The 25172-nt window shown below is 36.4% G+C and overlaps 1 protein-coding gene across 1 annotated transcript in view; it reads left to right on the top strand.

Annotated features, from left to right (window-relative positions):
• Positions 1-25172, top strand: part of TBCK (TBC1 domain containing kinase) — an 89954-nt gene that overhangs the window by 33703 nt on the left and 31079 nt on the right. Inside the window, exons 17-22 of the mRNA XM_015832443.2 lie at positions 2082-2208; positions 3300-3350; positions 5306-5389; positions 13240-13325; positions 15604-15640; positions 18854-19015. Coding sequence (XP_015687929.1) covers positions 2082-2208; positions 3300-3350; positions 5306-5389; positions 13240-13325; positions 15604-15640; positions 18854-19015 — 547 coding nt within the window. The remainder of the gene's footprint in view (positions 1-2081; positions 2209-3299; positions 3351-5305; positions 5390-13239; positions 13326-15603; positions 15641-18853; positions 19016-25172) is intronic.

Here is a 25172-nt window from a genome sequence, read left to right as displayed (position 1 = left end):
TGCTTTGACCATTCAGAGAATGTTATTTGAACCACCTTGCTTTCTGATTTCTTATGCCTACACATTGAAGTGTTTCCAAATACTACTTAATAGTACTTATAAATAAAATAACATTGCTACTATAGAAATTCCATTACAATGGAACTATTATTACTCTGTTTAATATATTTGGAATTAAAATTTGTGTACAGTTAGGAATACATTGTGTGACCCATAAATTTGTACTTTAACCAGTCCTCCCTCCCTCTTTCTATCCTTCCTTTCTTTTCAAATTAATATAACCATCCATAACTAACAAATAACTTATACAGCAGCCAAAAAAAACAACAACTAGCACAACAATTAACCATTATACAATCTCAGCCATCCACCTGAGACTCCATAACAACACCAGATCTTCAAGGATTTATGAAAAGTCAGCAAGTCTAATCTCTAGGGGGAATATTGTTCCAGAGGTGGGTGCCACAACTGAAAAGAAATCCTTCCTGAGTCCTGCCATATGATACTCCCTGGAGAATGCTAGTCCTGTCAAATCTTGCAGGACTTGGATATAAATAACCTGGTCCCAAGCCATGAACAACTTTGTAGATAACTACCAGCACCTTGAATGAACCTAGAGGCATACTGGTAATCCATGAAGCTTACATAGCAAAGTGTAAAATGATTCAAATGAGAAGCACCCATAACTGCCTCTTAATCAACAGAAAACTGACATATCTTATAGAATTTATTTATTTATTTATTTATTTATTTATTTATTTATTATATTTTTACCCCGCCCTTCTCCCTGCGGACTCAGGGCGGCTTACAGCCTTTTAAAACAAATACATAAATACAAAAAATACTAAAGTTAAAATGTTAATTAAGATGAAATATTATTAGGCCTTTGTTATTTTAAAAATTATTATAAAACCCAGCTAAAAAATAACCCTTAGGCCAGTCCTGCCAACTTATTATTGGTACAGAACTCCCGCGCCGCCTTCCTTCCCTCTAGGCCCTAGTGGGCCTAGAGACCCCCATCAAGCAAGGTATCCCACCCTCGAGGTTGGCTCTTCCGGGAGGGGGACCCCCAGCGGTCGGCCGTGACAGACCGACTGCCGTGGGACTGGAGACCCACTCTGTGGGAGCGTATCGGCCGATGAGAGGTAATCTAAGGCAGAAGGTAATCTGAGGCAGAAGGCAGAATGGTCATGTTTTATGTAAGATTCAATTCTATAATACCGTATCAGATGTAGTCAAAATTATTGAAATTATATCCATTTATGCAGTAACTTTTTAAATATTTAGCTATGGAAGATCTGCTATAACTTGTTAAAGTTAAGGAGAACTTGTACTTCTTTATGCCTGCAATATATTATATATTTATAAAATTTTATTCTTGAGCTTTTTAGTTGAAAAACTATAATAAAACTAATGGTGGTGATGGCCATGAAATTATACCTAATTCCAGTTTATCCCCATATGCAAGATCATAAAGAGGAAAAACTCATTCTGCCTTTCTTTTCCCATAGTAATGACTTTAATCTTCTTGAAATTGAATATTATGCATGAAGGACAAATAATCTCTCATATTTCTCCTATGATAGAACTCTGCCCTTTGATCTTCTCTCAAGTGCATATAGCAGGATTTTACTACTTCAGATGCTCTGGTTTCAGTTCAATCTATAATTGGGGGCAAGGGAGAAGTCCTAGTAATTATATTTCAAGTTTATGGAGAGTTTGGGATAGCATTTTTAGGTCCTTTGTAAGTCCATTACTGTGAGGATTAGAAAATGCAAATTGATCTTGATGGGAAAATAAGAGTTGAACACTTTTGCAAGGTAAACTATGAAACTCTGGCATTCAGTTAGTATCTAAGGAACACTTAGTGAGTCTTTACGTTGTCTCTCTTTATATTTTCCTATCTTGTCTTTCTATTCGAAGGATTTATACTCTAAGAAAATGCATTTCCCTGTCCAGATATTTGGAGCCTAGAATAAGCCTTCTTTCTCCCAATTTGAACTGTAGAAATTCGGAGGGATTTGGCACCTAGTCTCCTTTTATGGCTTGTTCTGTGCTTCTTCTTGTTGCCTACGTTGTAGATTGAAGTTGACATCCCTCGCTGTCATCAGTATGATGAACTGCTGTCATCACCAGAAGGCCATGCAAAATTTAGGCGGGTTTTGAAAGCCTGGGTAGTTTCTCATCCTGATCTTGTATACTGGCAAGGTTAGTTCAGCTGGCTCCTTTGGTTAGCAGTTACATTTTGCACAGTAAATAAACTAAAACATACAAATGATGCAGTAATTACTCTCAGTTCATTCTACATTCTACCAGCTCTTTTTAAAAAGGTATGTATACTTGCAATGTAAAGAGTTGGTTCTTGCATTGCTTCCAGTGAGTAAATGTATTAATTGGTTTATAGATTTATAGACCACTTTGGTCAATTGACTCTAAGCAGTGTACAAAAGGAACAGCCAAAGTCACTACAACATTCAAAGTAAAACAATAATGTATAATAAAACTATTATAGAATATAACTGCAGTTAAGAATGCAATCAAGCTAAGGAATAATAAGATCATTCATGGGGGTAGAAGCTCCACATCAATAAAATCAAATCAAATCCCAAAGGCCTTGAAGAAGAGCTGAGGTTTCACGAGCTTCGCAGAGTGGAAGCTATCCTTGCCCCAGGGACAGTTGAGGAGCCCTTATGGAAGGGGAATCCCTCCCCCCCCCCGAGAATGCTGAGTTTCAGTTACACCTCTTGATAAGTGGGGACCTTTGGCAGATATTCTTTGTTAGTTAGAACTGTAGTGTTATTTTAATAGCTAAACAGAATATCCACATACCTGAATATAATTCTATGCATATCTGGGAAGAACTGTTCTCAAGCCCATGGCTAGGGCCCTATATCTCACATTTTGGCTTAGAGCCAAAATGATCCAGATTATTGGGATGAAGCATATTTTTTCAAAGAAACTGCTCTAGTATTTATGACTGAAACCATTAAGTCTTCTTAGAAGTAAGGTAGAACTGAGCTCTAAATTTCTGATTTTAGATTTATTTGATATATGAAGCTTTTCAGAAGATGGTCATAAATGGCCACCCCTCCAAACCCATGGATTTATTTATCAATTTACTTGGTGACTGCATCACATATGATAGTTTTGAAAGTGGCCTACTGTATATCTGTAAATAACTTCTGCAGAATATTTAACTATATAATAATGATAAAAACTGTATAATAATTTTTATCTTCTGGATATTCTCAAACTCTATTGACTGTTCAATATTTTTGTATAATTATATCTCCCTGTAGGTCTTGATTCCCTTTGTGCACCTTTCCTGTATCTAAATTTCAACAATGAAGGTAAACATTGTCTTTATGAATATTGAATTCATGCATGCAGTGCATTCTGGAATGAACTACCCCCAGAGATCAGGGTGATCCCTGATCTCCCTTCCTTCCGCCGCGCCCTTAAGACATGGTTATTCCAACTTGCAGGACTGGCCTAGGGGAAAAAATTTTAATGGGGGTTTTAAAGTAATTTTTAACTACTAGACCAATTATTAATATTTGTTTTTAATTATGTTTTTAATTTGTAGTTTTTTGGTAGTAGCATTTTATCTGGTTGTTAGCCGCCCTGAGTCCGCAAGGAGAAGGGCGGGATATAAATTAAATTAATAAATAAATAAATAAATAAATAAATTAAATCCTGATTAGCTCTATGTCTCTTTCACTAGGTTCATTCATATTATACAGCAATTCATGAGTTTGCCACAATACATAAGGCTGGGATACTTGCAGGACTGTCTGTCTCCAATTATCTTGCCCACCTAACTAGATCAAACAGGATTGGCATGTTCTGGGTTAGTTAGTTAACTAGTGTCATCTTATGGCAGTCGGGAAATATGCCATTTCTGTCACCATGCCTACCTTGTGAGACAACATCCCTTGAGATTCAGATTGCCCCAATCCGGCTTATCTTTAGAAAGACCCTGGTTCTTCTCCCAGTATTGGACCAGGTTTTATTCGATCCCCTTTTACCATGTGAGGTGTGATTTGCCTCTAGCATGGCATGTTTTTAATAGCTTTAATTTAGTCAATTTAGTGTTTTTAACTCTGTTAACTACCCAGAATAGGTGAATCAGTAAATAGGTGACCATAATGAAGGAAGGAAGGAAGGAAGGAAGGAAGGAAGGAAGGAAGGAAGGAAGGAAGGAAGGAAGGAAGGAAGGAAGGAAGGAAGGAAGGAAGGAAAAGAAAGAAAGAAAGAAAGGAGGGAGGGAGGGGGGAGGGAGGGAGGATAGTGAAATCAGATAAATTATAACTTCAACTAATAGTTGTTTTCTCATACTTGGTCTATGCATGGGGGTTTATGTAATTTTTCACCTTTTTGTGGAATATAAATGTTAATGAAGAATTCTGTTTGTTGGATTTCCAATATGATTTCAGGGATTTGGATCTAGACTAAAGCAAATTAATTAAATTCCACTGATAAAAGTATAAATGTTCTATTATATTATGTATATTTAAATCTGGATCCAACTGTAGTGTATCTATAAGTTTGCTTAATCTTTGAAAGTACAGATGGAACTCGACTTATGAACACAATTGAGTCCAAAATTTCCATTGCCAAGCAAGACAGTTGTTAAGTGAAGTTTTGCCCCATTTTAGAACCTTTCTTGCCACAATTATTAAGTGAAATCACTGTGGTTGTTAAATTACAAACCTTACAACGTGAATAACCTGGAATTAAGGAGAAACGTCCTAACAGTGAGGACAATTAAACAGTGGAACAGCTTGCACAGAGCAGAAGTTGTGGGTGTTTCATCACTAGAGGTTTTTAAGAAGAGACTAGAAAGTCACTTGTCTGAAATGGTATAAGGGTCTCCTGCTTGAGCAGTGGGTTGGACTAGAAGACCTCCAAGATCCCTTCCAGCTCTATTCTGATTGATTGATTATTGATAGTAACACAGTTGTTAAGGAATATGGCTTCCCCATTGACGTTGCATGTCAGAAGATCGCAAAAGGTGATCACATGACCCCACCACACCGCAACCGTCATAAATTGCCAAGCATCTGAATTTTGATCACGTGACCATGGGGATGCTGCAACAGTTGTAAGTATGAAAACAGTCATAGGTCACATTTTTCAGTGCTGTTGTAATTTTGAACAGTCATTGAATGGTTGTAAGTCAAGGACTACCTGTATTTTTAAGTTTTACAGAATTAAAAGGGAACACTGTAACATTGTTTTCAATTTGTTCTAACAATTGTAATGGTTGGATAAAAAGCTATCTCTCTTTTTGGTTCTTTTTTAGCTTTGGCCTATTCCTGCATGTCTGCTTTTATTCCAAAATATCTCTACAATTTCTTTCTAAAGGATAATTCTCATGTTATTCAAGGTAGGTTTTCTGCTATAAATCTGATTTAAAGCCTTTAAAAGCCTATATACATGTTTTATCTTTTGTAGTTTTCAATTTATAATCAGCTTTGAGATCTAGTGGAAAATACCATACCACAAAAAAATAAAAAAAACCCACCAAAAGTGCAGCTACTACTAACTTGAAACAGTTGCAGTTGCTAAATTGCAGCATGCAGTTTGTTTTGAATTTCCCTAATAAAGCTATGCATTGATCTATTATTTTGATAGTGTTATTATTCCTACATTTTATATTGTTCCTTGTATTGTTGTGATTTTGTTTTAATTATTTTAATAGTAAATATTTTGTTAACTCTTTCCTGGAATTCTGTTGCAATGGTGATTTCATAAANGAAAGGCATCAAATGCTGTCCTAATTTTGGCTTTATCCATTTAATTTTCCTTGATTAGTTTTGCCATTAACTATGATATTGGCCTTAGTCCTATTTGATATCAGATTAATGCATTTGATCTATAGTATCTTTCAGTATCATTTCAGCATAGAAATGTTAAAAGTATGCTATTAAAAGTATGAAAATATTACTAATACCAAATCGATATGTTATTTCTAGGCCTATCCATATAAAAAAAATCAAATTTGGAAAGAAGCCAGAGTTGACATTCCCCCTCTTATGAGAGGTTTAGCTTGGGCAGCGTTACTTGGAGTAGAGGTAAGATTAAGAGAGAGACACAAGAATTGTTTTGTCTGTCTACGCAATATATTCCAACCCTACCTTTTAACTTCCACAAAACGTTGGAAATTAGCCTCTGCAAATAAAATCACAACTGACTACAAAATATTAATGAAAAAACAGAATCTGCAGTTTTGGCCTGAAACTATAGCAATGAGGCAATGGCACAATTCTTTTGCACCCAGTATATGGAGGTGCAGCGTCAAAGTAGAATTTAAAGGTTGAGTGCGGGAAGTAGACAGATAATTTTGAATTCTTATCTAAACTACATTTGCAATTTGGCACTCCGAATTATCGCCTCTTCTTTGAGATATACTATTTGAGCTCTGGCTGAATAAATTCTTAGAAGAGTCCTAATACTTACAGTGGAGTTCTTGATGCTCTCTGCGCTTGGTGTTTGCTTGCAGGAATTTCATTAGCTGACTAGGTAATATCTTTAATGGAAGAAATGTTTGCTCACTCTTGACCTATTGGTGGGAAATTGTTTTCTCTTTGGTATTTCCTTGATTAGGTGGTTGTTTGCTTCTTGATTGTTTGTCTCAATAGATATTTTTTTGATTAGGCTATTGGTACTGTATTTTTCTGAGATTTATCTTGATGTTAATCCGTCCTTAATTGCTAAACAGTAGTTGTTGGGTTTTTTTTTTAGCATTTTAATTGACTCTTTTGAATGCTGAAAGTGTTGTTCATCTCTATATACCTGTGAATGGCTGATTTGTCTTAATTGCCAGCCTCCTAGGAATTCCATAACATTTTTAAATTTATCTTGATCTAGGTTGCCCAAAGTTTCCCAGTTGAAACTATGCTAACTTGGTCCATGTATTTTGAAATTAAGGAGGTTTTCATCATGTTTTCTGAATGCTGGTTGTGCTGGTGGATACACACTACTAGCCTTCCCCCTGTCTGTCCTATATAGTGACTGTATAGTAGTCTTTACACTGTATGTTGTAGACCAGGGCTTTTCAATCTTTTCACCCATTGTACCACTTTTAGGATATGGCAATATCCGAGTATCACCAGTCGCCTAGCAAGGTGTGAAAAACATAATGATCAAAAAAAAGGAAAAAGGAAAAAAGTGATGAAGTACAGGTAGTCCTTGACTTACAACAGTTCACTTAGTGACCGTTCAAAGTTACAATGGCACCGAAAAAGTGTGCCTGCCCACCCAGCAGCGCTCTTCCTCCTGTCCAAGGTTTTCATTGTTGTGAGCATTTTTGTTGAGGATTGGCAGCAGAGGTGGGGTAAGGGGGTGTTTGGTTTTTATACCCCCCCCCCATCTGCTGGGTGGTTGCAGCAGGTTTTAGTTACTTCACATGACCCTAGGACACTGACCATCATAAATATGAATCAGTTGCCAAGCATCTGAATGCAAATCACAAGACCCTGGAGATGCTGCAACATTCCAGCTGATCGGCGCTTCTTCTGGGCTCAGCAGAAGCACCAGGATCAGCGCCGAGCTCCAGCTGGATCCTGGCGCTGATCCTGGTGCTTCCACTGAGCCTGACAGCCCTGCAGCTCCAGCCATCTCTCGCTCAGGCTTGTGCGGTGCTGCCACCGGTTCAGCTCATTCCCCTCCCCCGCTACCACTTTTCTAGGATGGTCGCATACCACCTGTCAGGTGCCAATGTACCACAGGTGGTACCCGTACCACTGGTTGAAAAGCCCTGTTGTAGATGACTCCTGTTTTTCTTCTTGAACTACTACAAGTTTTTTGTTGTTTAATTGAGATTTTCTAGGGAACTTTGGTATGCTATGTAGTTTTAATAGTGTGTTAGTTGTTTCTGAGATTTTTCTTTGGCAGTGTTAAACTAAAACTTACAGTGTCTTCATTTTAGGGAGATATTCAAGCAAAATATGATGCTATTGATAAGGACACTCCTATTCCTACAGATAGACAGGTAGGTTTTTTGTTATTTTAAGTGTCATAAGCCTTTGGAATAATAATGTAGGAGCTGACCAGGCTGAGCCCAAGGAAGGGGTCAAACATGCCATCAGTGTCGAGTTTCTTCATGCCCACAAGAGATCTAACTCCAGCCCACCTTGAATTTCGTTGACTCTTTATCTACTGCCAATTTGCTTTGACCATTAGTAGTTCAGAGAATGTTATTTGAACCACCTTGCTTTCTGATCTCTTGTGCCTACACATTGAAGTGTTTCCAAATACTACTTAATAGTACTTATAAATAAAATAACATTGCTACTATAGAAATTCCATTACAATGGAACTATTATTACTCTGTTTAATATATTTGGAATTAAAATTTGTGTACAGTTAGGAATACATTGTGTGACCCATAAATTTGTACTTTAACCAGTCCTCCCTCCCTCTTTCTATCCTTCCTTTCTTTTCAAATTAATATAACCATCCATAACTAACAAATAACTTATACAGCAGCCCAAAAAAACAACAACTAGCACAACAATTAACCATTATACAGTCTCAGCCATCCACATGAGACTCCATAACAACACCAGATCTTCAAGGATTTATGAAAAGTCAGCAAGTCTAATCTCTAGGGGGAATATTGTTCCAGAGGTGGGAACTGAAAAGAAACCCTTCCTGAGTCCTGCCATATGATACTCCCTGGAGAATGCTAGTCCTGTCAAATCTTGCAGGACTTGGATATAAATAACCTGGTCCCAAGCCATGAACAACTTTGTAGATAACTACCAGCACCTTGAATGAACCTAGAGGCATACTGGTAATCCATGAAGCTTACATAGCAACGTGTAAAATGAATCAAATGAGAAGCACCCATAACTGCCTCTTAATCAACAGAAAACTGACATATCTTATAGAATGGTCATGTTTTATGTAAGAGTCAATTCTATAATACCGTATCAGATATAGTCAAAATTATTGAAATTGTATCCATTTATGCAGTAACTTTTTAAATATTTAGCTATGGAAGATCTGCTATAACTTGTTAAAGTTAAGGAGAACTTGTACTTCTTTATGCCTGCAATATATTATATATTTACAAAATTTTATTCTTGAGCTTTTTAGTTGAAAAACTATAATAAAACTAATGGTGGTGATGGCCATGAAATTATACCTAATTCCAGTTTATCCTCATATGCAAGATCATAAAGAGGAAAAACTCATTCTGCCTTTCTTTTCCCATAGTAATGACTTTAATCTTCTTGAAATTGAATATTATGCATGAAGGACAAATAATCTCTCATATTTCTCCTATGATAGAACTCTGCCCTTTGATCTTCTCTCAAGTGCATATAGCAGGATTTTACTACTTCAGATGCTCTGGTTTCAGTTCAATCTATAATTGGGGGCAAGGGAGAAGTCCTAGTAATTATATTTCAAGTTTATGGAGAGTTTGGGATAGCATTTTTAGGTCCTTTGTAAGTCCATTACTATGAGGATTAGAAAATGCAAATTGATCTTGATGGGAAAATAAGAGTTGAACACTTTTGCAAGGTAAACTATGAAACTCTGGCATTCAGTTAGTATCTAAGGAACACTTAGTGAGTCTTTACGTTGTCTCTCTTTATATTTTTCCTATTTTGTCTTTCTATTCGAAGGATTTATATTCATAAGAAAATGCATTTCCAAATGTTCCCTGTCCAGATATTTGGAGCCTAGAATAAGCCTTCTTTCTCCCAATTTGAACTGTAGAAATTCGGAGGGATTTGGCACCTAGTCTCCTTTTATGGCTTGTTCTGTGCTTCTTCTTGTTGCCTACGTTGTAGATTGAAGTTGACATCCCTCGCTGTCATCAGTATGATGAACTGCTGTCATCACCAGAAGGCCATGCAAAATTTAGGCGGGTTTTGAAAGCCTGGGTAGTTTCTCATCCTGATCTTGTATACTGGCAAGGTTAGTTCAGCTGGCTCCTTTGGTTAGCAGTTACATTTTGCACAGTAAATAAACTAAAACATACAAATGATGCAGTAATTACTCTCAGTTCATTCTACATTCTACCGGCTCTTTTTAAAAAGGTATGTATATTTGCAATGTAAAGAGTCGGTTCTTGCATTGCTTCCAGTGAGTAAATGTATTAATTGGTTTATAGATTTATAGACCACTTTGGTCAGTTGACTCTAAGCGGTGTACAAGAGGAACAGCCAAAGTCACTACAACATTCAAAGTAAAACAATAATGTATAATAAAACTATTATAGAATATAACTGCAGTTAAGAATGCAATCAAGCTAAGGAATAATAAGATCATTCCTGGGGGTAGAAGCTCCACATCCCAAATCAAATCCCAAAGGCCTTGAAGAAGAACTGAGGTTTCATGAGCTTCGCAGAGTGGAAGCTATCCTTGCCCCAGGGTCAGTTGAGGAGCCCTTATGGAAGGGGAATCCCTCCCCCCCAGAGAATGCTGAGTTTCAGTTACACCTCTTGATAAGTGGGGACCTTTGGCAGATATTCTTTGTTAGTTAGAACTGTAGTGTTATTTTAATAGCTAAACAGAATATCCACATACCTGAATATAATTCTATGCATATCTGGGAAGAACTGTTCTCAAGCCCATGGCTAGGGCCCTATATCTCACATTTTGGCTTAGAGCTAAGAATGATCCAGATTATTGAGATGAAGCATATTTTTTCAAAGAAACTGCTCTAGTATTTATGACTGAAACCATTAAGTCTTCTTAGAAGTAGGGTAGAACTGAGCTCTAAATTTCTGATTTTAGATTTATTTGATATATGAAGCTTTTCAGAAGATGGTCATAAATAGCCACCCCTCCAAACCCATGGATTTATTTATCAATTTACTTGGTGACTGCATCACATATGATAGTTTTGAAAGTGGCCTACTGTATATCTGTAAATAATTTCTGCAGAATATTTAACTATATAATAATGATAAAAACTATATAATAATTTTTATCTTCTGGATATTCTCAAACTCTATTGACTGTTCAATATTTTTGTATATTTATATCTTCCTGTAGGTCTTGATTCCCTTTGTGCACCTTTCCTGTATCTAAATTTCAACAATGAAGGTAAACATTGTCTTTATGAATATTGAACTCATGCATGCGGTGCATTAAATCCTGATTAACTCTATGTCTCTGTTTCACTAGGTTCATGCATATTATACAGCAATTCATGAGTTTGCCATAATACATAAGGCTGGGATACTTGCAGGACTGTCTGTCTCCAATTATCTTGCCCACCTAACTAGATCAAACAGGATTGGCATGTTCTGGGTTAGTTAGTTAACTAGTGTCATCTTATGGCAGTCGGTAAACATGCCATTTCTGTCACCATGCCTACCCTGTGAGACAACATCCCTTGAGACTCAGATTGCCCCAATCCAGCTTATTTTTAGAAAGACCCCTGGTTCTTCTCCCAGTATTGGACCAGGTTTTATTCGATCCCCTTTTACCATGTGAGGTGTGATTTGCCTCTAGCATGGCATGTTTTTAATAGCTTTAGTTTAGTCAAGTGTTTTTAACTCTGAGTTAGCTACCCAGAATAGGTGAATCAGTAAATAGGTGACCATAATGAAGAAAGAAAGAAAGAAAGAAAAAGAAAGAAAGAAAGAAAGAAAGAAAGAAAGAAAGAAAGAAAGAAAGAAAGAAAGAAGGATGGAAGGAAGGAAGGAAGGAAGGAAGGAAGGAAGGAAGGAAGGAAGAGGGGAGGGGGATAGATAGTGAAATCAGATAAATCATAATAGTTGTTTTCTCATACTTGGTCTATGCATGGGAGTTTATGTAATTTTTCACCTTTTTGTGGGACATAAATGTTAATGAAGAATTCTGTTTGTTGCATTTCCAATATGATTTCAGGGACTTGGATCTACACTAAAGCAAATTAATTAAATTCCACTGATAAAAGTATAAATGTTCTATTATATTATATATATTTAAATCTGGATCCCTGTAGTGTATCTTAATCTTTGAAAGTACAAGTGGACCTCGACTTATGAACACAATTGAGTCCAAAATTTCCATTGCCAAGCAAGACAGTTGTTAAATGAATTTTTACCCCATTTTACAACCTTTCTTGCCACAATTATTAAGTGAAATCACTGCAGTTGTTAAATTACAAACCTTACAACGTTAATAACCTGGAATTAAGGAGAAATGTCCTAACAGTGAGGACAATTAACCAGTGGAACAGCTTGCACAGAGCAGAAGTTGTGGGTGTTTCATCACTGGAGGTTTTTAAGAAGAGACTAGAAAGTCACTTGTTTGAAACGGTATAAGGGTCTCCTACATGAGCAGTGGGTTGGACTAGAAGACCTCCAAGATCCGTTCCAGCTCTATTCTGATTGATTGATTATTGATAGTAACACAGTTGTTAAGGAATATGGCTTCCCCATTGACGTTGCATGTCAGAAGATCGCAAAAGGTGATCACATGACCCCACCACACCGCAACCATCATAAATTGCCGAGCATCTGAATTTTGATCACGTGACCATGGGGATGCTGCAACAGTTGTAAATATGAAAACAGTCATAGGTCACATTTTTCAGTGCTGTTGTAATTTTGAACAGTCATTAAATGAACGGTTGTAAGTCAAGGACTACCTGTATTTTTAAGTTTTACAGAATTAAAATGGAACACTGTAACATTGTTTTCAATTTGTTCTAACAATTGTAATGGTTGGATAAAAAGCTATGTCTCTTTTTGGTTCTTTTTTAGCTTTGGCCTATTCCTGCATGTCTGCTTTTATTCCAAAATATCTCTATAATTTCTTTCTAAAGGATAATTCTCATGTTATTCAAGGTAGGTTTTCTGCTATAAATCTGATTTAAAGCCTTTAAAAGCCTATATACATGTTTTATCTTTTGTAATTTTCAATTTATAATCGGATTTGAGATCTAGTGGAAAATACCATACCACAAAAATTTTAAAAAACCCACCAAAAGTGCAGCTACTACTAACTTGAAACAGCTGCAGTTGCTAAATTGCAGCATGCAGTTTGTTTTGAATTTCCCTAATAAAGCTATGCATTGATCTATTATTTTGATAGTGTTATTATTCCTACATTTTATATTGTTCCTTGTATTGTTGTGATTTTGTTTTAATTATTTTAATAGTAAATATTTTGTTAACTCTTTCCTGGAATTCTGTTGCAATGGTGATTTCATAAAGCAAAATTCTTGAGGCTGAATTCTTGCTGAAATCATTTCCAAATAGTCTTACCTGTTTATCTTTCTTCCAGAATATCTTACAGTATTTTCCCAAATGATTGCATTCCATGATCCTGAACTGAGTAACCACCTCAATGAAATAGGTTTCATCCCAGATGTAAGTGGAAATGCTTTTTATATATTTTAGTACAGGCAGAAACAGCAGAAAGTTTAATCATCTATATTCACATATCATGGTCCAAAAACAAATTCAATACCAGAATCAATCAAACTCTGATAAGCAGCTATTGAGCAGTCAAAATCTGCAAGATGTGCCATTTAAAATGATTTTCAAAGAAATATTATGATTATCATTTTCTTCATTTCTTCTCACTACTTATCCCTAAGATCACACAATTATATTCAGTATTATGATACTTAATACAGTCTTAATGACATCTAAATTGCCAATGCAGGTAGTCCTCAAGTTACTACCAATCATTTTATGACTGCTTGAAGTTACAACACCCGTGGTACAGGTGCTTTTTACATGGCCAAAAAAGCACTTTCGGCCATTGTAAATGATAAAGCCTCTGCTCCCCATGGCCATGTGACTGTAGGGTGTTCCATGGTTATTTATTATGATTCAAGGTGCTTTTTGACAGTTTCCACCCAAAAAAAGTTCATTCAAAAAAATAGAATCGCTTAATAACCGCAATGTTCACTTAACAATATTTAAAAAGTACTCTTGTTACATGGGTGCCTCAATTTGTGACCAGATTTCTGTACCCAATTACAGTCATAAATCAAGGGCTACTTAAACTTATTTCTGCATTTACAGCATATAGTTTCCTGGTTTTCTGAATATATTCCTGTTGTAATTCAATGGCTTGGGGAGGAGAGATCATTGTCCTGCCTATGCCTACCCATATATTAAATAAGTAATACTCATCTTTCATTGAGAAGTTTAAGTCACATCAGTAAGTTTTTAATGTCCTATCATTAGAATTGAATGTGGACTTAAACTTCTGAATAGAAGTTTACCTCTGGCATTGATTTCGTTTATAAAGAACTTTAATATGCAGTCTTGCACAGTTTAATTTGTGTAATTTCACAGTTTAACTTGTATAATGTAGACATATTTGACAGAATTCTTAGAAATGTTTTCTGTATTGCTTATCATTCACTAGAAAATAAAATCTGTACTTTATTTTAGTACTTGGGACTTTCCAGAATCCATCAAAGTGAAGTATATGCACTTAGCAATACTATTTTCATGCTTGAAAACTGATTAATCTTGTGGGTTTTTCCTGCATGAAGAGGTTGTTCCCTGGATGCTCCTTAATTTTGTCTATAAATAACAGAATAACAAAGTTGGAAGGGACCTTGAAGGTCTTATAGTCCAACCCCCCTGTTCAGGCAGGAAACCCTATACCAGGCATGTCAAACTCACAACGTCACATGACATCGCATGACTTATTGTGACTTTTTCCCCATTGCTGGCAATGGGGTGGGCGCGGTTTCGGAGTTACGCATCCGGCCCGTGGGCCGGCAGTTTGACATGCCTGCCCTATACCATTTCAGACAAATGATTATCCAACCTCTTCTTAAAGAAATGAACTGGAAATTATAAGAAAGAAGTCCTAATCTAAGGATCAGGCAGACACTTACCTTTTGACTTTTATGAGATCTCATTGCACCTGAAAATAAAAAATCAAATATAACCATTAAAAATACAGAAGAAAAACAGTAATATAAAATGAAACTTGACTGAAATTTATTCTGCGTTCCCAAATTGTTCTCTGTTGAGCAATTTGAAAAATTCCTTAAAAGGGGGGAATTTTCACAGCATTGTTGTGGATGTAACATCCTAATGCAGAAGCATATAAATATTCTATTAACTATGGATTACACTTTATTACTGCCCATTGTGTTGTGGAGAACAATAGAGGAATCTTCTCTAAACAAATACTGTGACAAGAAAGGTAGCTGTGCTGTTAACTTGCTTATACCTGGTGAGACGGGTAGGGGGCAGTGTGTACTAAGAAAAGTACAGGAAGTCCTCACCTCGCCAAATAAGCTTAAGCTTGTTTAAAAGTCCCTGAATTCAAGCAAATAGGTTTTAAAATCATAATTACAATATTTGTGGAAAAGTATAATAATACTTTATTATCAATTCAGCACCATCAATAAGTTTAAACAGTTGCAGAACGAGTGATCATTATGTGAGGGCCATCTTATAAGCAGCACTAAAATATAATCAGACTCTACTTTGAAAATTTTAAATTCTAGTTTGGGTAGGATATCATAATAGAGATTTGAAACCACAATCCTGATTTAAACTACTCATATATGTTATAAGTTAGGCTTGCAGAATTCCAACACTGATGTGATTGAAAATTTACAATGATCTACTCTAACAACATATTCTTTTTTCTCCCATGTTGTTGTTATAGCTATATGCTATTCCTTGGTTTCTCACAATGTTTACACGTAAGTATCTTTTCTCATTTTTCATTTATAGGTATATGTTTATTGCATGTGCGTTTTAATATTTTTATTTGGCAATTTCTAATTTAGAGCAATAATCATCATTAAACACTAAACACTCATTGAAGATGCTTATATCCATCCCGTGAATAAATACAATTGTGCACTTAAAGCAATACTAGTGTAAGTTTGCATTTAAAGCAATATTAGTGAAAAACAGAATTATTTTGGTTATATACATTTCAGGATGATATATTTTCATCCTGAATATCTCCCCTTGCTGCTCCACCTGTCACTTACGTTTTGCACAAAATTCTTACTTTTATTCATTCAGTTAAATTTTCAGTTTGTTCTTCAGAAATATATTAGTAGACTTCATCATGATGGTCACTGAATTTTACAATTTTATTTATGTAAACTCATATTTGTATAAATAGATAACAATTTGTATAACATCATATTTTTAAAATGAACTCTATTTTAATTTTACAAAAAAAGTGCCCTCCATATATTGAAAGATTGTGACAATGTGTTGTGCTCATTGTACATAATGGGTTGTGCATAATACATAAGAAATTATCCTACAAATATCCAGTCTGTGGAATAAGGCTCATATTTAACATAAGATTTGCAGTATGTCTACAAATTAACAGTAAGCAATATTTCTAAAGAAAAAGTGGATTTTACCACAGGTACAGTACTGTGAATTCTGATGTAATTTCAAATTTAAAATAGTAATTATTATCCAGAGGCTTGATCACGGTTAGCCTAATATGGTGTAGTTAAATTCAGAAAATACCAGCTGTAGAGGAAAAGTTCTACATTAACCTCTGAATCTTGGCTTCCAGTAGGAAATGAGGTTCAGATTATAGAATAGCATCTTTTAAATAAATACAAAATTATTTGGCCCTATTTCCTTGTTATGTTAATGTCAACCAATAACATGGGGAGAGATTATAATACCACAATTCTCTGCCTGCATGTGGCATCAGATCATAATGAATGTTGCAGTATACATTTCATTAGTAATATTAAGGTGGGTATCTAGTTGCCTTCAAGAGTTATAAATCAACATGTGACAAAAAAAATCTCTCCAGCAGTTCAGGCTACATACTGTTCTTAATTTACGTATAAAGGAGTTGGAGTGATATTGTGGTGTTATATATACAGTATATGCACATACATGTGTGTGTGTATGTGCATGTGTGTAATCTAATCCAATATTTTGAAATTACATTTTACCAATGGGCATAACAGCATTTGAAGATAAACTGGGATATATGCAACTTCCCTAAAACCTGTTATCAAGAAAGGTTGTGCTAAAACATACAGAATTAACAGACAGTATTGGCCATGCCATCGTATTCCAAGGGTACCAGGTTTAAGTCTACTCCTTGATTTTAGCATCTACATGCTGCTACAAGACTTTGGACCATGATTCTTACTTTCCCCTTTATTTTGTCCAAAGAAGAATTTTAGAAGCTGGTATTCCTGCCTTTTTTCTTCATTAATGCTGTGGCTTTATCTGAAATAGGCAAAGGGTTAATATTAAGAGTATCAAGATTGGCTAGTTTTAAAACTGATAATAATTACTGTTAAATCACAAATCCCTGGTTTAGATAAAATGGGAAGATACGGTTTACAATTCATTCCAGCTATATCAGAGGACTAAGAAGGAAGTCTTTTACACTAAATTCTGATTTATGTAATGAGTGAACTAATGAAACACTTCCTCCAAGTGATTTCTCTATTCTATTGATTATTATGATTACATTGCCCAGATAAGGAAATTGTTGATCCTTGCATCAGTTTAAATTAAAAAGAATAATAAACATACAGTAACATTACTTGAATGCAGCACTGATTTTAAACAAGGTATTGGAAGAAGACAGCAGGATCATCTAACAATCTTCAGTATTTCAAAATTAGTGATTCAGGTAATCTCTGATACTGATACTCATGCCTGAAATCAATTGTGACATGGATTGTGCAGTGTTTCTTAATCCAGATTGCATAAGGATGTTCTGAAGCTTGAATACATGTGAACAAAGCAGCTAGGACAGGGGTGTCAAACTGCCGGCCCGTGGGCCGGACACGTCATCCGGAAGCTGTGCCCACCCCATTGCCGGCAATGGCAAAACCGTCCTGATATGTTGCGTGACGTCACATGACGTCGCGAGTTTGACATGTCTGAGCTAGGACTTCTCCTAAGATAACGTGGTAGCCTTAGAAGGCATTGCATGATTCCATGAGAAGTTCTAAATGGTCCTGGATGGATACTATTTTCACATTCTTGTGACCATTCCAAAAGGAACTTTTCCAAATTATTGCTAAAGAGTTGCCCAACCCTACTCTTTGGTATTGCACTACTTCACATTAAGAATTACTAGGAGAAGATTGAACGAATGTGCTTTTGCCTACATCACAAATATTTAGATGTACTTTTTTGGGGGGGGGGGGCATTGAGGGAACTGTACTGAAACTCAGACTTGGTGAATAGATGAAATGTATGTTGCGGGATCTAATCTGGGTCGGTCACCGGGACCAGAGGTTTAGTCTTTTGAGCTTTTGGTCTTGTGCTGGAGCCCATCCTTGGGGAACTTCTCTGTGACACATTCCAGTGGAGAGAAGTTCCCTGAGGATGGTCTCCAGCAGGAATCCCAAAACTCAGAAGACAAAATCTCTGGTCCTGGTGACAATTGGATCCTGCAACATTATCCTGGGACATGTACATTTGCTTTCATTCGTAAAGTATGTTGTTGTCTTCTTTATCTTTTGCTTGTTTTTTTTTAATTTTTACCCAAATTTTATTTCTTCTGCCCTATTTTTATGGCTGCCTGGTAAAATATATTAATTGGTTTCAAGACACTGTCCCCTTAGTATATTTTGTAGTCCAAATAAGATCGGGCCCTGGGTTTCATAAATATCCCTGTTAAAACACTTATACTTTGGCCCTTCTTTTTCATAATACCCTACATTGCTATCTAAAATAAGAGACACAATAGAAACTGCTTTAGAGGCTCTTCTCATTTATACTTATTGTGGAATTGTCCATCTCCTCTTGCCAACTGCATTCTAGGGGAAAAAATAAATCTCTCTTAAGTCTTTTGTACTCTCTTGTGCCTGTTGCCTGATTACCTATTTGGCATTTCAAAAACAAACAAACCTGAAAACTATTCTCCCCCAGTTGATATTTCTTTGTTGGCTGCCTTACAGATGTCTTTCCTTTGCACAAAATCTTTCATCTGTGGGATACATTACTACTGGGAAACTCTTCCTTCCCATTCTGTATTGGAGTAGCTATTCTACAGCAACTGAGGGATCGTCTTCTCTCCAATGGATTCAACGAGTGCATTTTGCTGTTTTCTGATTTACCAGGTATTATTTTTATCAGTCGTATATCTTTGTTGGATATCCTTTGTTCTGATTGATATATATTCCTAATTTATTAGAATTTGAATAGGAAAGAATTAGTGTGAATTGGTAATTATGTTGTACTGAATACATTTTTATTTGGCTGTAGGCAGCCTTTGTTAAACTGAAAGAGATAAATTTGATTTTTTTTTCTAAGAAACATGCAAAGCAAGTTGAAATTACTACATGAGAAAATTACTGGCTAAGATAACACAAGAAAAAAATCAGGCATTAAGGGGCCTCTTTTAGGAATAATTCTATTTTTGGTAAAGAACCAGAATACCAGTGAGCCCTGGTTTACTTTTTAACATCTCAGTGAAATAATCTTGGCATCTCAACTAAAGCTCTTAAAACCATCTAAGAACTAAGGATCTTTGTTAAATGGTTGGGACTGGCTCCTAGCTAAGATTTTAAAGAGCCGTTCTTAGTTGAAGTAGAGTTCTGAACTAGTTCATTATGTGAATTTATGTGTAACCAAATAGATGTTGCAGTCATTGGTATGCTGTAGCCATTTCTCTTTGTCATTCAAAACCTAAGAGATTACATAGCGTTTCTCTTCAAAGATGATGTGGCATATACTTCAGATCACAGTCTAGAGTAACTGTTCCCAAACTGGTGCTCACCAGGTATGTAGAAATATAATTCTCAGAATTCCTACTTAATGTAGACATTGGCTAGGCCAAATGTGACAGGACAATTTGAACCAGCACTGACCATATGAATTCTGTGGTCTGCAAAAGGCCCCAGGAAGGCCTTTGTGCAGGTCCTAAAATTCAGCAGCTAGGGTAAATTCAGTTGCACACTTTCTGTAGTCAAAATTGTTCCATTGCCATTCAGGCTGATTCTCCTTTGATCTGAGGAAAAGGCAAGCTTCATGGAAGAGACGTATTCTCATGAATAGTGTGGGCCCTTGAGAGCCTGCATCAGCATTTGATGTAATCCTGGGATTGCAAAAGGGTATCCACCTTGCATGGTTGCATTGACATGTACATGCACGTACTCACCTGTACACATAAATATGAAATGAAGCTTTAGGTTTCATGCTGTTACTTCCACAGAAAGTCCTGAACTTAATAAAATATAGCTTATATTTTTCAAATCGGTGTTACATAAGAACTTTTTCTGAATCAACTATTTCCCCTGGAATTTTTTATCCAAAACAGCAAATGTTGTACTTACAGCATGCATAATTTAAATGTGAAGTATGTAACCATACTTCCCAATTAGCGTGTTACCTGATCTTCCCAATATGACACTGCCAGTTTAAAATTCTCTTTTCATACTTTTGTTTGTGTTGTAGATATTTGTCAGAAAAGAGAGACATTTTAACAAATCTCAATTCTAATATTACAGTCCTGCCATGAATCATTCAAATCAGAGAGAGGGAATAAGAGACTTCCTTTGAATATTAAGTATTTCTTTCTAATCTTTTTGATTAAAACTATTTGTTTCTTGAATCTAAATGATCTAGATTAGGACTGTGCAGCACTTACAATTTAAAGACTCAAAAGAGTAATTTGAAGCATGTAGCAGATGTTTAGAAGTCCTTAAAACACTGATTGATTAAATATTTATACTTCATGCCCATTTTATAACCCAGGGCTTTTCAGCCTTTTCACCCATTGTACCATTTTTAGGATATGGCAATGTCCGAGTACCACCAGTCGCCTAGCAAGGGGTCAAAAACTTGATGACCCAAAAGAAAAAGAAAAAAGTGATAAAGTACAGGTAGTCTTCGACTTACAACAGTTCGCTTAGTGACTGTTCGAAGTTACAATGGCACTGAAAAAAGTGCCCCCCAAGCCACAGCTGAGCAAGACACCTGCCTGCCCGCCCGGCTGCGCTCTTCCTCCTGTCCGAGGTTTTCATTGTTGTGAGCATTTCTGTTGAGGATTGGCAGCGGGGGTGGGGGGGGTGTTTGGTTTTTATTCTCCCCGTCTGCTGGGTGGTTGCAGCAGGTTTTGGTCACTTCACATGACCCTGGGACACTGTGACCGTCATAAATATGAATCAGTTGCCAAGCATCTAAATGTAAATCACAAGACCCTGGAGATGCTGCAACATTCCAGCTGATCGGCGCTTCTTCTGGGCTCAGCAGAAGTGCCAGGATCAGCGCCGAGCTCCAGCTGGAGCCTGGCGCTGATCCTGGCGCTTCCGCTGAGCCCTGACAGCCCTGCAGCTCCAGCCATCTCTCGCTCAGGCTTGTGCGGTGCTGCCACCGGTTCAGCTCATTCCCCTCCCCCACTACCACTTTTCTGGGATGGTCGCGTACCACCTGCGAGGTGCCAATGTACCACAGGTGGTACCCGTACCACTGGTTGAAAAGCCCTGTTATAACCAACTCTGGGTGGCTCATATTTTCCCAGAAACTTGCAGCTCTCTTCCATGGCTGTAGCATGCTTCATGAAAAGATATGGCTGCTTTACGGAATGACAGAGAGGTGATACAAGTTGGCCTCCATGTGTTCCAAAACATCTTTTGATTGCAGCAACTGGATCATGAAGCATCAAGAAATGTACAGATACTAAAAATAGCTCAAATATGTAAACAATTTTATTAGCAAGTGGGAATGGAGCTAATGTTTTTTCTGAGCACGTATCAAGTAGCAAGCTTATTGCTTCGTGGAGAAAATAGTCACAGAACATTAGGATTTTTTATTATTATTTCTGTTCCACAGATAGACACACGGACAGAATGTTTGTAGAAGAGTTTTCTTTATCCTTATGAATTTTTGAATTAAGTATGTCTGATGGCTTTGACCAGGAACAAGAAGCAGATGTGTTTATACAACAGGTCTCAAAACTTCATCAAAGGTGTATAATGGTATTATGAAACAAAAGCTATTCATAGTTGCCAATATTGAATAGCTTGCAGCCAAGTATGAAGTAGAGAATCTGGCTTTGGTAGAAAAAGAAAGTGATTTGTTTCCACACACCTGTTTATCAAAGACATTCTGTAATGCCATGAACTGCAAAATAGATGCCATTTAACCTAAGGCTGATAATTCTTATAATTATTCACGTTTTCCACCCGATCTGCATAATGTTTATAAATCCATGCTGATTACTTTTTCAAGAATTATCTTAACATTTTGCTGAACACATATCAAGCCATAATTATTCATGTATTTGCACTTACTGATTGGTCAATGGTAAATAGATAACTATTAGATCAGGGGTGTCAAACTGCCAGTCCATGGGCCGGACGCATCACAAGGAAACCGCGCCCACCCCATTGACGGCAATGGGGAAAAAGTTCCGATACATCAGGTGACGTCGCAAGTTTGACATGTCTGTATTAGATAGTCTTTTTTCCCCAGGATTCAGGCTAGGGGAGTAGGCAAACTTTATTGCTGATATGATTTTATGATGGAAGTCTATGATTTATTTTGGGCATCTTGGATTATTGTTTATAACTTTGGGGTTTTAAATCTTTGTGTGCCACCCTAGATGAACAGCCTTATAAATTATTTAAGTGAATGTCATTGAGTGCCCTTTCTCTAATAAAAGCTCATTTTGTCCTCTGGACAGATTTTTTAATGTTTAATTTGGTCCTCACAAGTTTGCTCCAGGTGGGGAGGGATCTTCTAGAATGAATGGATTAAAGATTTAATTTAAGAATTAAGGATCGAATCCATGTCACTTAAAGAGCCTTCTATCAGTGGAGAAAACTCCTGTATAAAACAGTTGGGGTACAGTTTTAACATCTAGTAGTTGAAATTTTGATATAGTGCTCAGACTTTCTTGCTAAATATTTGTTATGATAGAACTGGTAAGGATTTGTTCTTGGGTATGCAAATATTTCATTTGTTTTAAAATACAGATGCCACTGAGTTGAGTCTTAGCCCAGGATCGTACATTCAAAGGGTTGCGATCCTGACCAATCCCAGCAATAATGCACATTCCAATGATTTCCTTGATTCTGACTTTTCTTCTTATTCATTGTCTTCCTTTCTTGAACTTATTTCAGTCTCACTTAAGCAGTCTCTTTTCTTGTCCATCATCTTCTTACATCACCTTCTCAAATTGGTGAGTTTCTTTTTGCCAGTCATCACCTCAAGGGAGTAGTTGATTTTATTTGATCCATGATTATTGGGTTTCTTGCAGTTCAGAGTAGTCTTAGTAACGATCATCAAGTTCATAATTAGAAAGCATCTACCAACTTTTTCAAGCATATTGTCCAGCTTACACAGCCATACGTTACTGCTAGAATGTCTGTTCTTCTACTCTGATTGTGACTATTGTACAACAACCTTTCGATCTCGCAACAACCTTTATCTTTCTAAATTTGTCTTGTCATTTCCTCCCTCCCTAGGATTAATCATCCTTTTAGTACTCCAGAATATTGTCTGTGTAGTTGCTAAGACTTGACCCTGACTTGATGGCATATAATCAGAATGTCTTCCATCTTTACTGTTCTTCAGCCTAAGAAAACAAAACTATTTATGCTTTTGTTCTTTCAAAGTTAATTGTGACTCCATTGAGCATACTGAGTTGTATTACCTCTGTCTTCCTAATATTTAGCAAGTTTTTCACAAGGAGTTCTTCCAAGTTGTCTTTTCTTTGTGTGTTGTTTTGACCTTCAGTTTTGATTGCAGCTGCCATCTCTTTCAATACTGCCATTCTTATAAAATCTTTACAAGCCAAGCAGATATGGGAGGTAACAAACACATTGTTTCTCATTCCCTTTCTTAGTTTGAACCAATCTGTTTCTTCAGATCCAGTTCTTACATTAGCTTTCTGTCTATTATAATGATTCCTAAGAAGAATAATCAGAATACACATATGCCTTAATGTATTTCACATTCTGGTATGATCTCGCCATCCAAACATCTTGTAATCAATAATGCATAGATAAAGATCCTTCTTATGTTCTCTTGCTCTCAATTATCCATCTTATATTAGTTAAATAATATAATTTGATTATTATTATTATGATGATGCACCTTATTTTCTCTGAAACTGGGTTATTCATCTGTCATTTCTGTGTTTATGTATCTATTCTTTCTAAGATCTGAAGCAAAATTTAATTATTACAATGGTTTGATAGTTTGCATATCATCTTGCAAATATTTTCCTTTTTTAGAATAGGAATAAGGACCTTTCCCAATCTCTAAGTCACAGTTTTGTTTTATAGGTGTTGACACAAAGCAGTATTTAAACTACTTCTTTAAGCAGTTTGATAGGTTCTTCATCTGTGCCTGATTAAGAATCTTTTGGCAGCAATTCTATTGCTTTTTATACCTCAATTTCTAGTGAATTTCTTAAATGCTTTCTCTTTGCAAACTGGAAGACTGTGAGATCTAGTCCTGTCTTATGCAGAAAACTAGCTGGGTGGCCTTGGGCCAGTCATGCATACTCTCAGAAGGAGACAATAAAAAAACTACTTCCAAGAAAATTTGTTAAGAAAACTGCACACACACGCGCACACACACACACACACACACAGAGAGAGAGAGAGAGAGAGAGATTATTTTTTCCCCTTCAACCCCTCACACTGAGTCATGCCTTCAACTGTATTTCAGATAGATCATCTTAGTAGTGGCCAACTCTGAATTACCTAAACTCTCTTATTTTATAAACCCAGTACAATAGACTGGATTAGAGGTGTTGTTTCGTCTGCTCCCAACAAAAGATGCCGCTCATCTTTGTTTTGCTCTCTGTGATCCTCTGGTAAGTACCCTGCCAGACAAAGGTCCCTCAATATCTTAGCCCCTCTTGCTCAGCCTCATTGCCTTCCAGTTCTGCTCCAGTGGCTGTTCGCCCATTGGCTCCTCAGACTGTCTGGCGTGCAGCTTCTGAGGGCATGAGAAGACATCATAATCATTTTCAAAGGGAAGAGTGTGTTACAAACTTGTTTTTCTTTGCAGCACATCTAAAGAAACAGGTATATCCAAAGAAACAGGTATTTGTAGTAATTGCAAAATTGGAAACGCATTTTGGACTTACAATAGAGCATATGATGAGATCTCTTCAGATAGATCACAGCTTAAAATCAGATACATTATGAATTATATATCCCAAAACAATGGGATGTATATGCAAGGCTACATAAGGGAAGAATTTCTGCAGGTCATCTATGTGTTCCTTTTTTATTATTATTATTATGGAGCACTGGACTA

The sequence above is a fragment of the Protobothrops mucrosquamatus genome, unplaced genomic scaffold (genome assembly GCF_001527695.2).
Source record: "Protobothrops mucrosquamatus isolate PMUCROS unplaced genomic scaffold, P.Mucros_1.0 scaffold_4, whole genome shotgun sequence".
In the NCBI taxonomy this organism is placed as follows: Eukaryota; Metazoa; Chordata; class Lepidosauria; order Squamata; family Viperidae; genus Protobothrops; species Protobothrops mucrosquamatus.
Note: the sequence above shows the minus strand (reverse complement) of the source record. Positions and strands in the feature narration are given on the sequence as shown.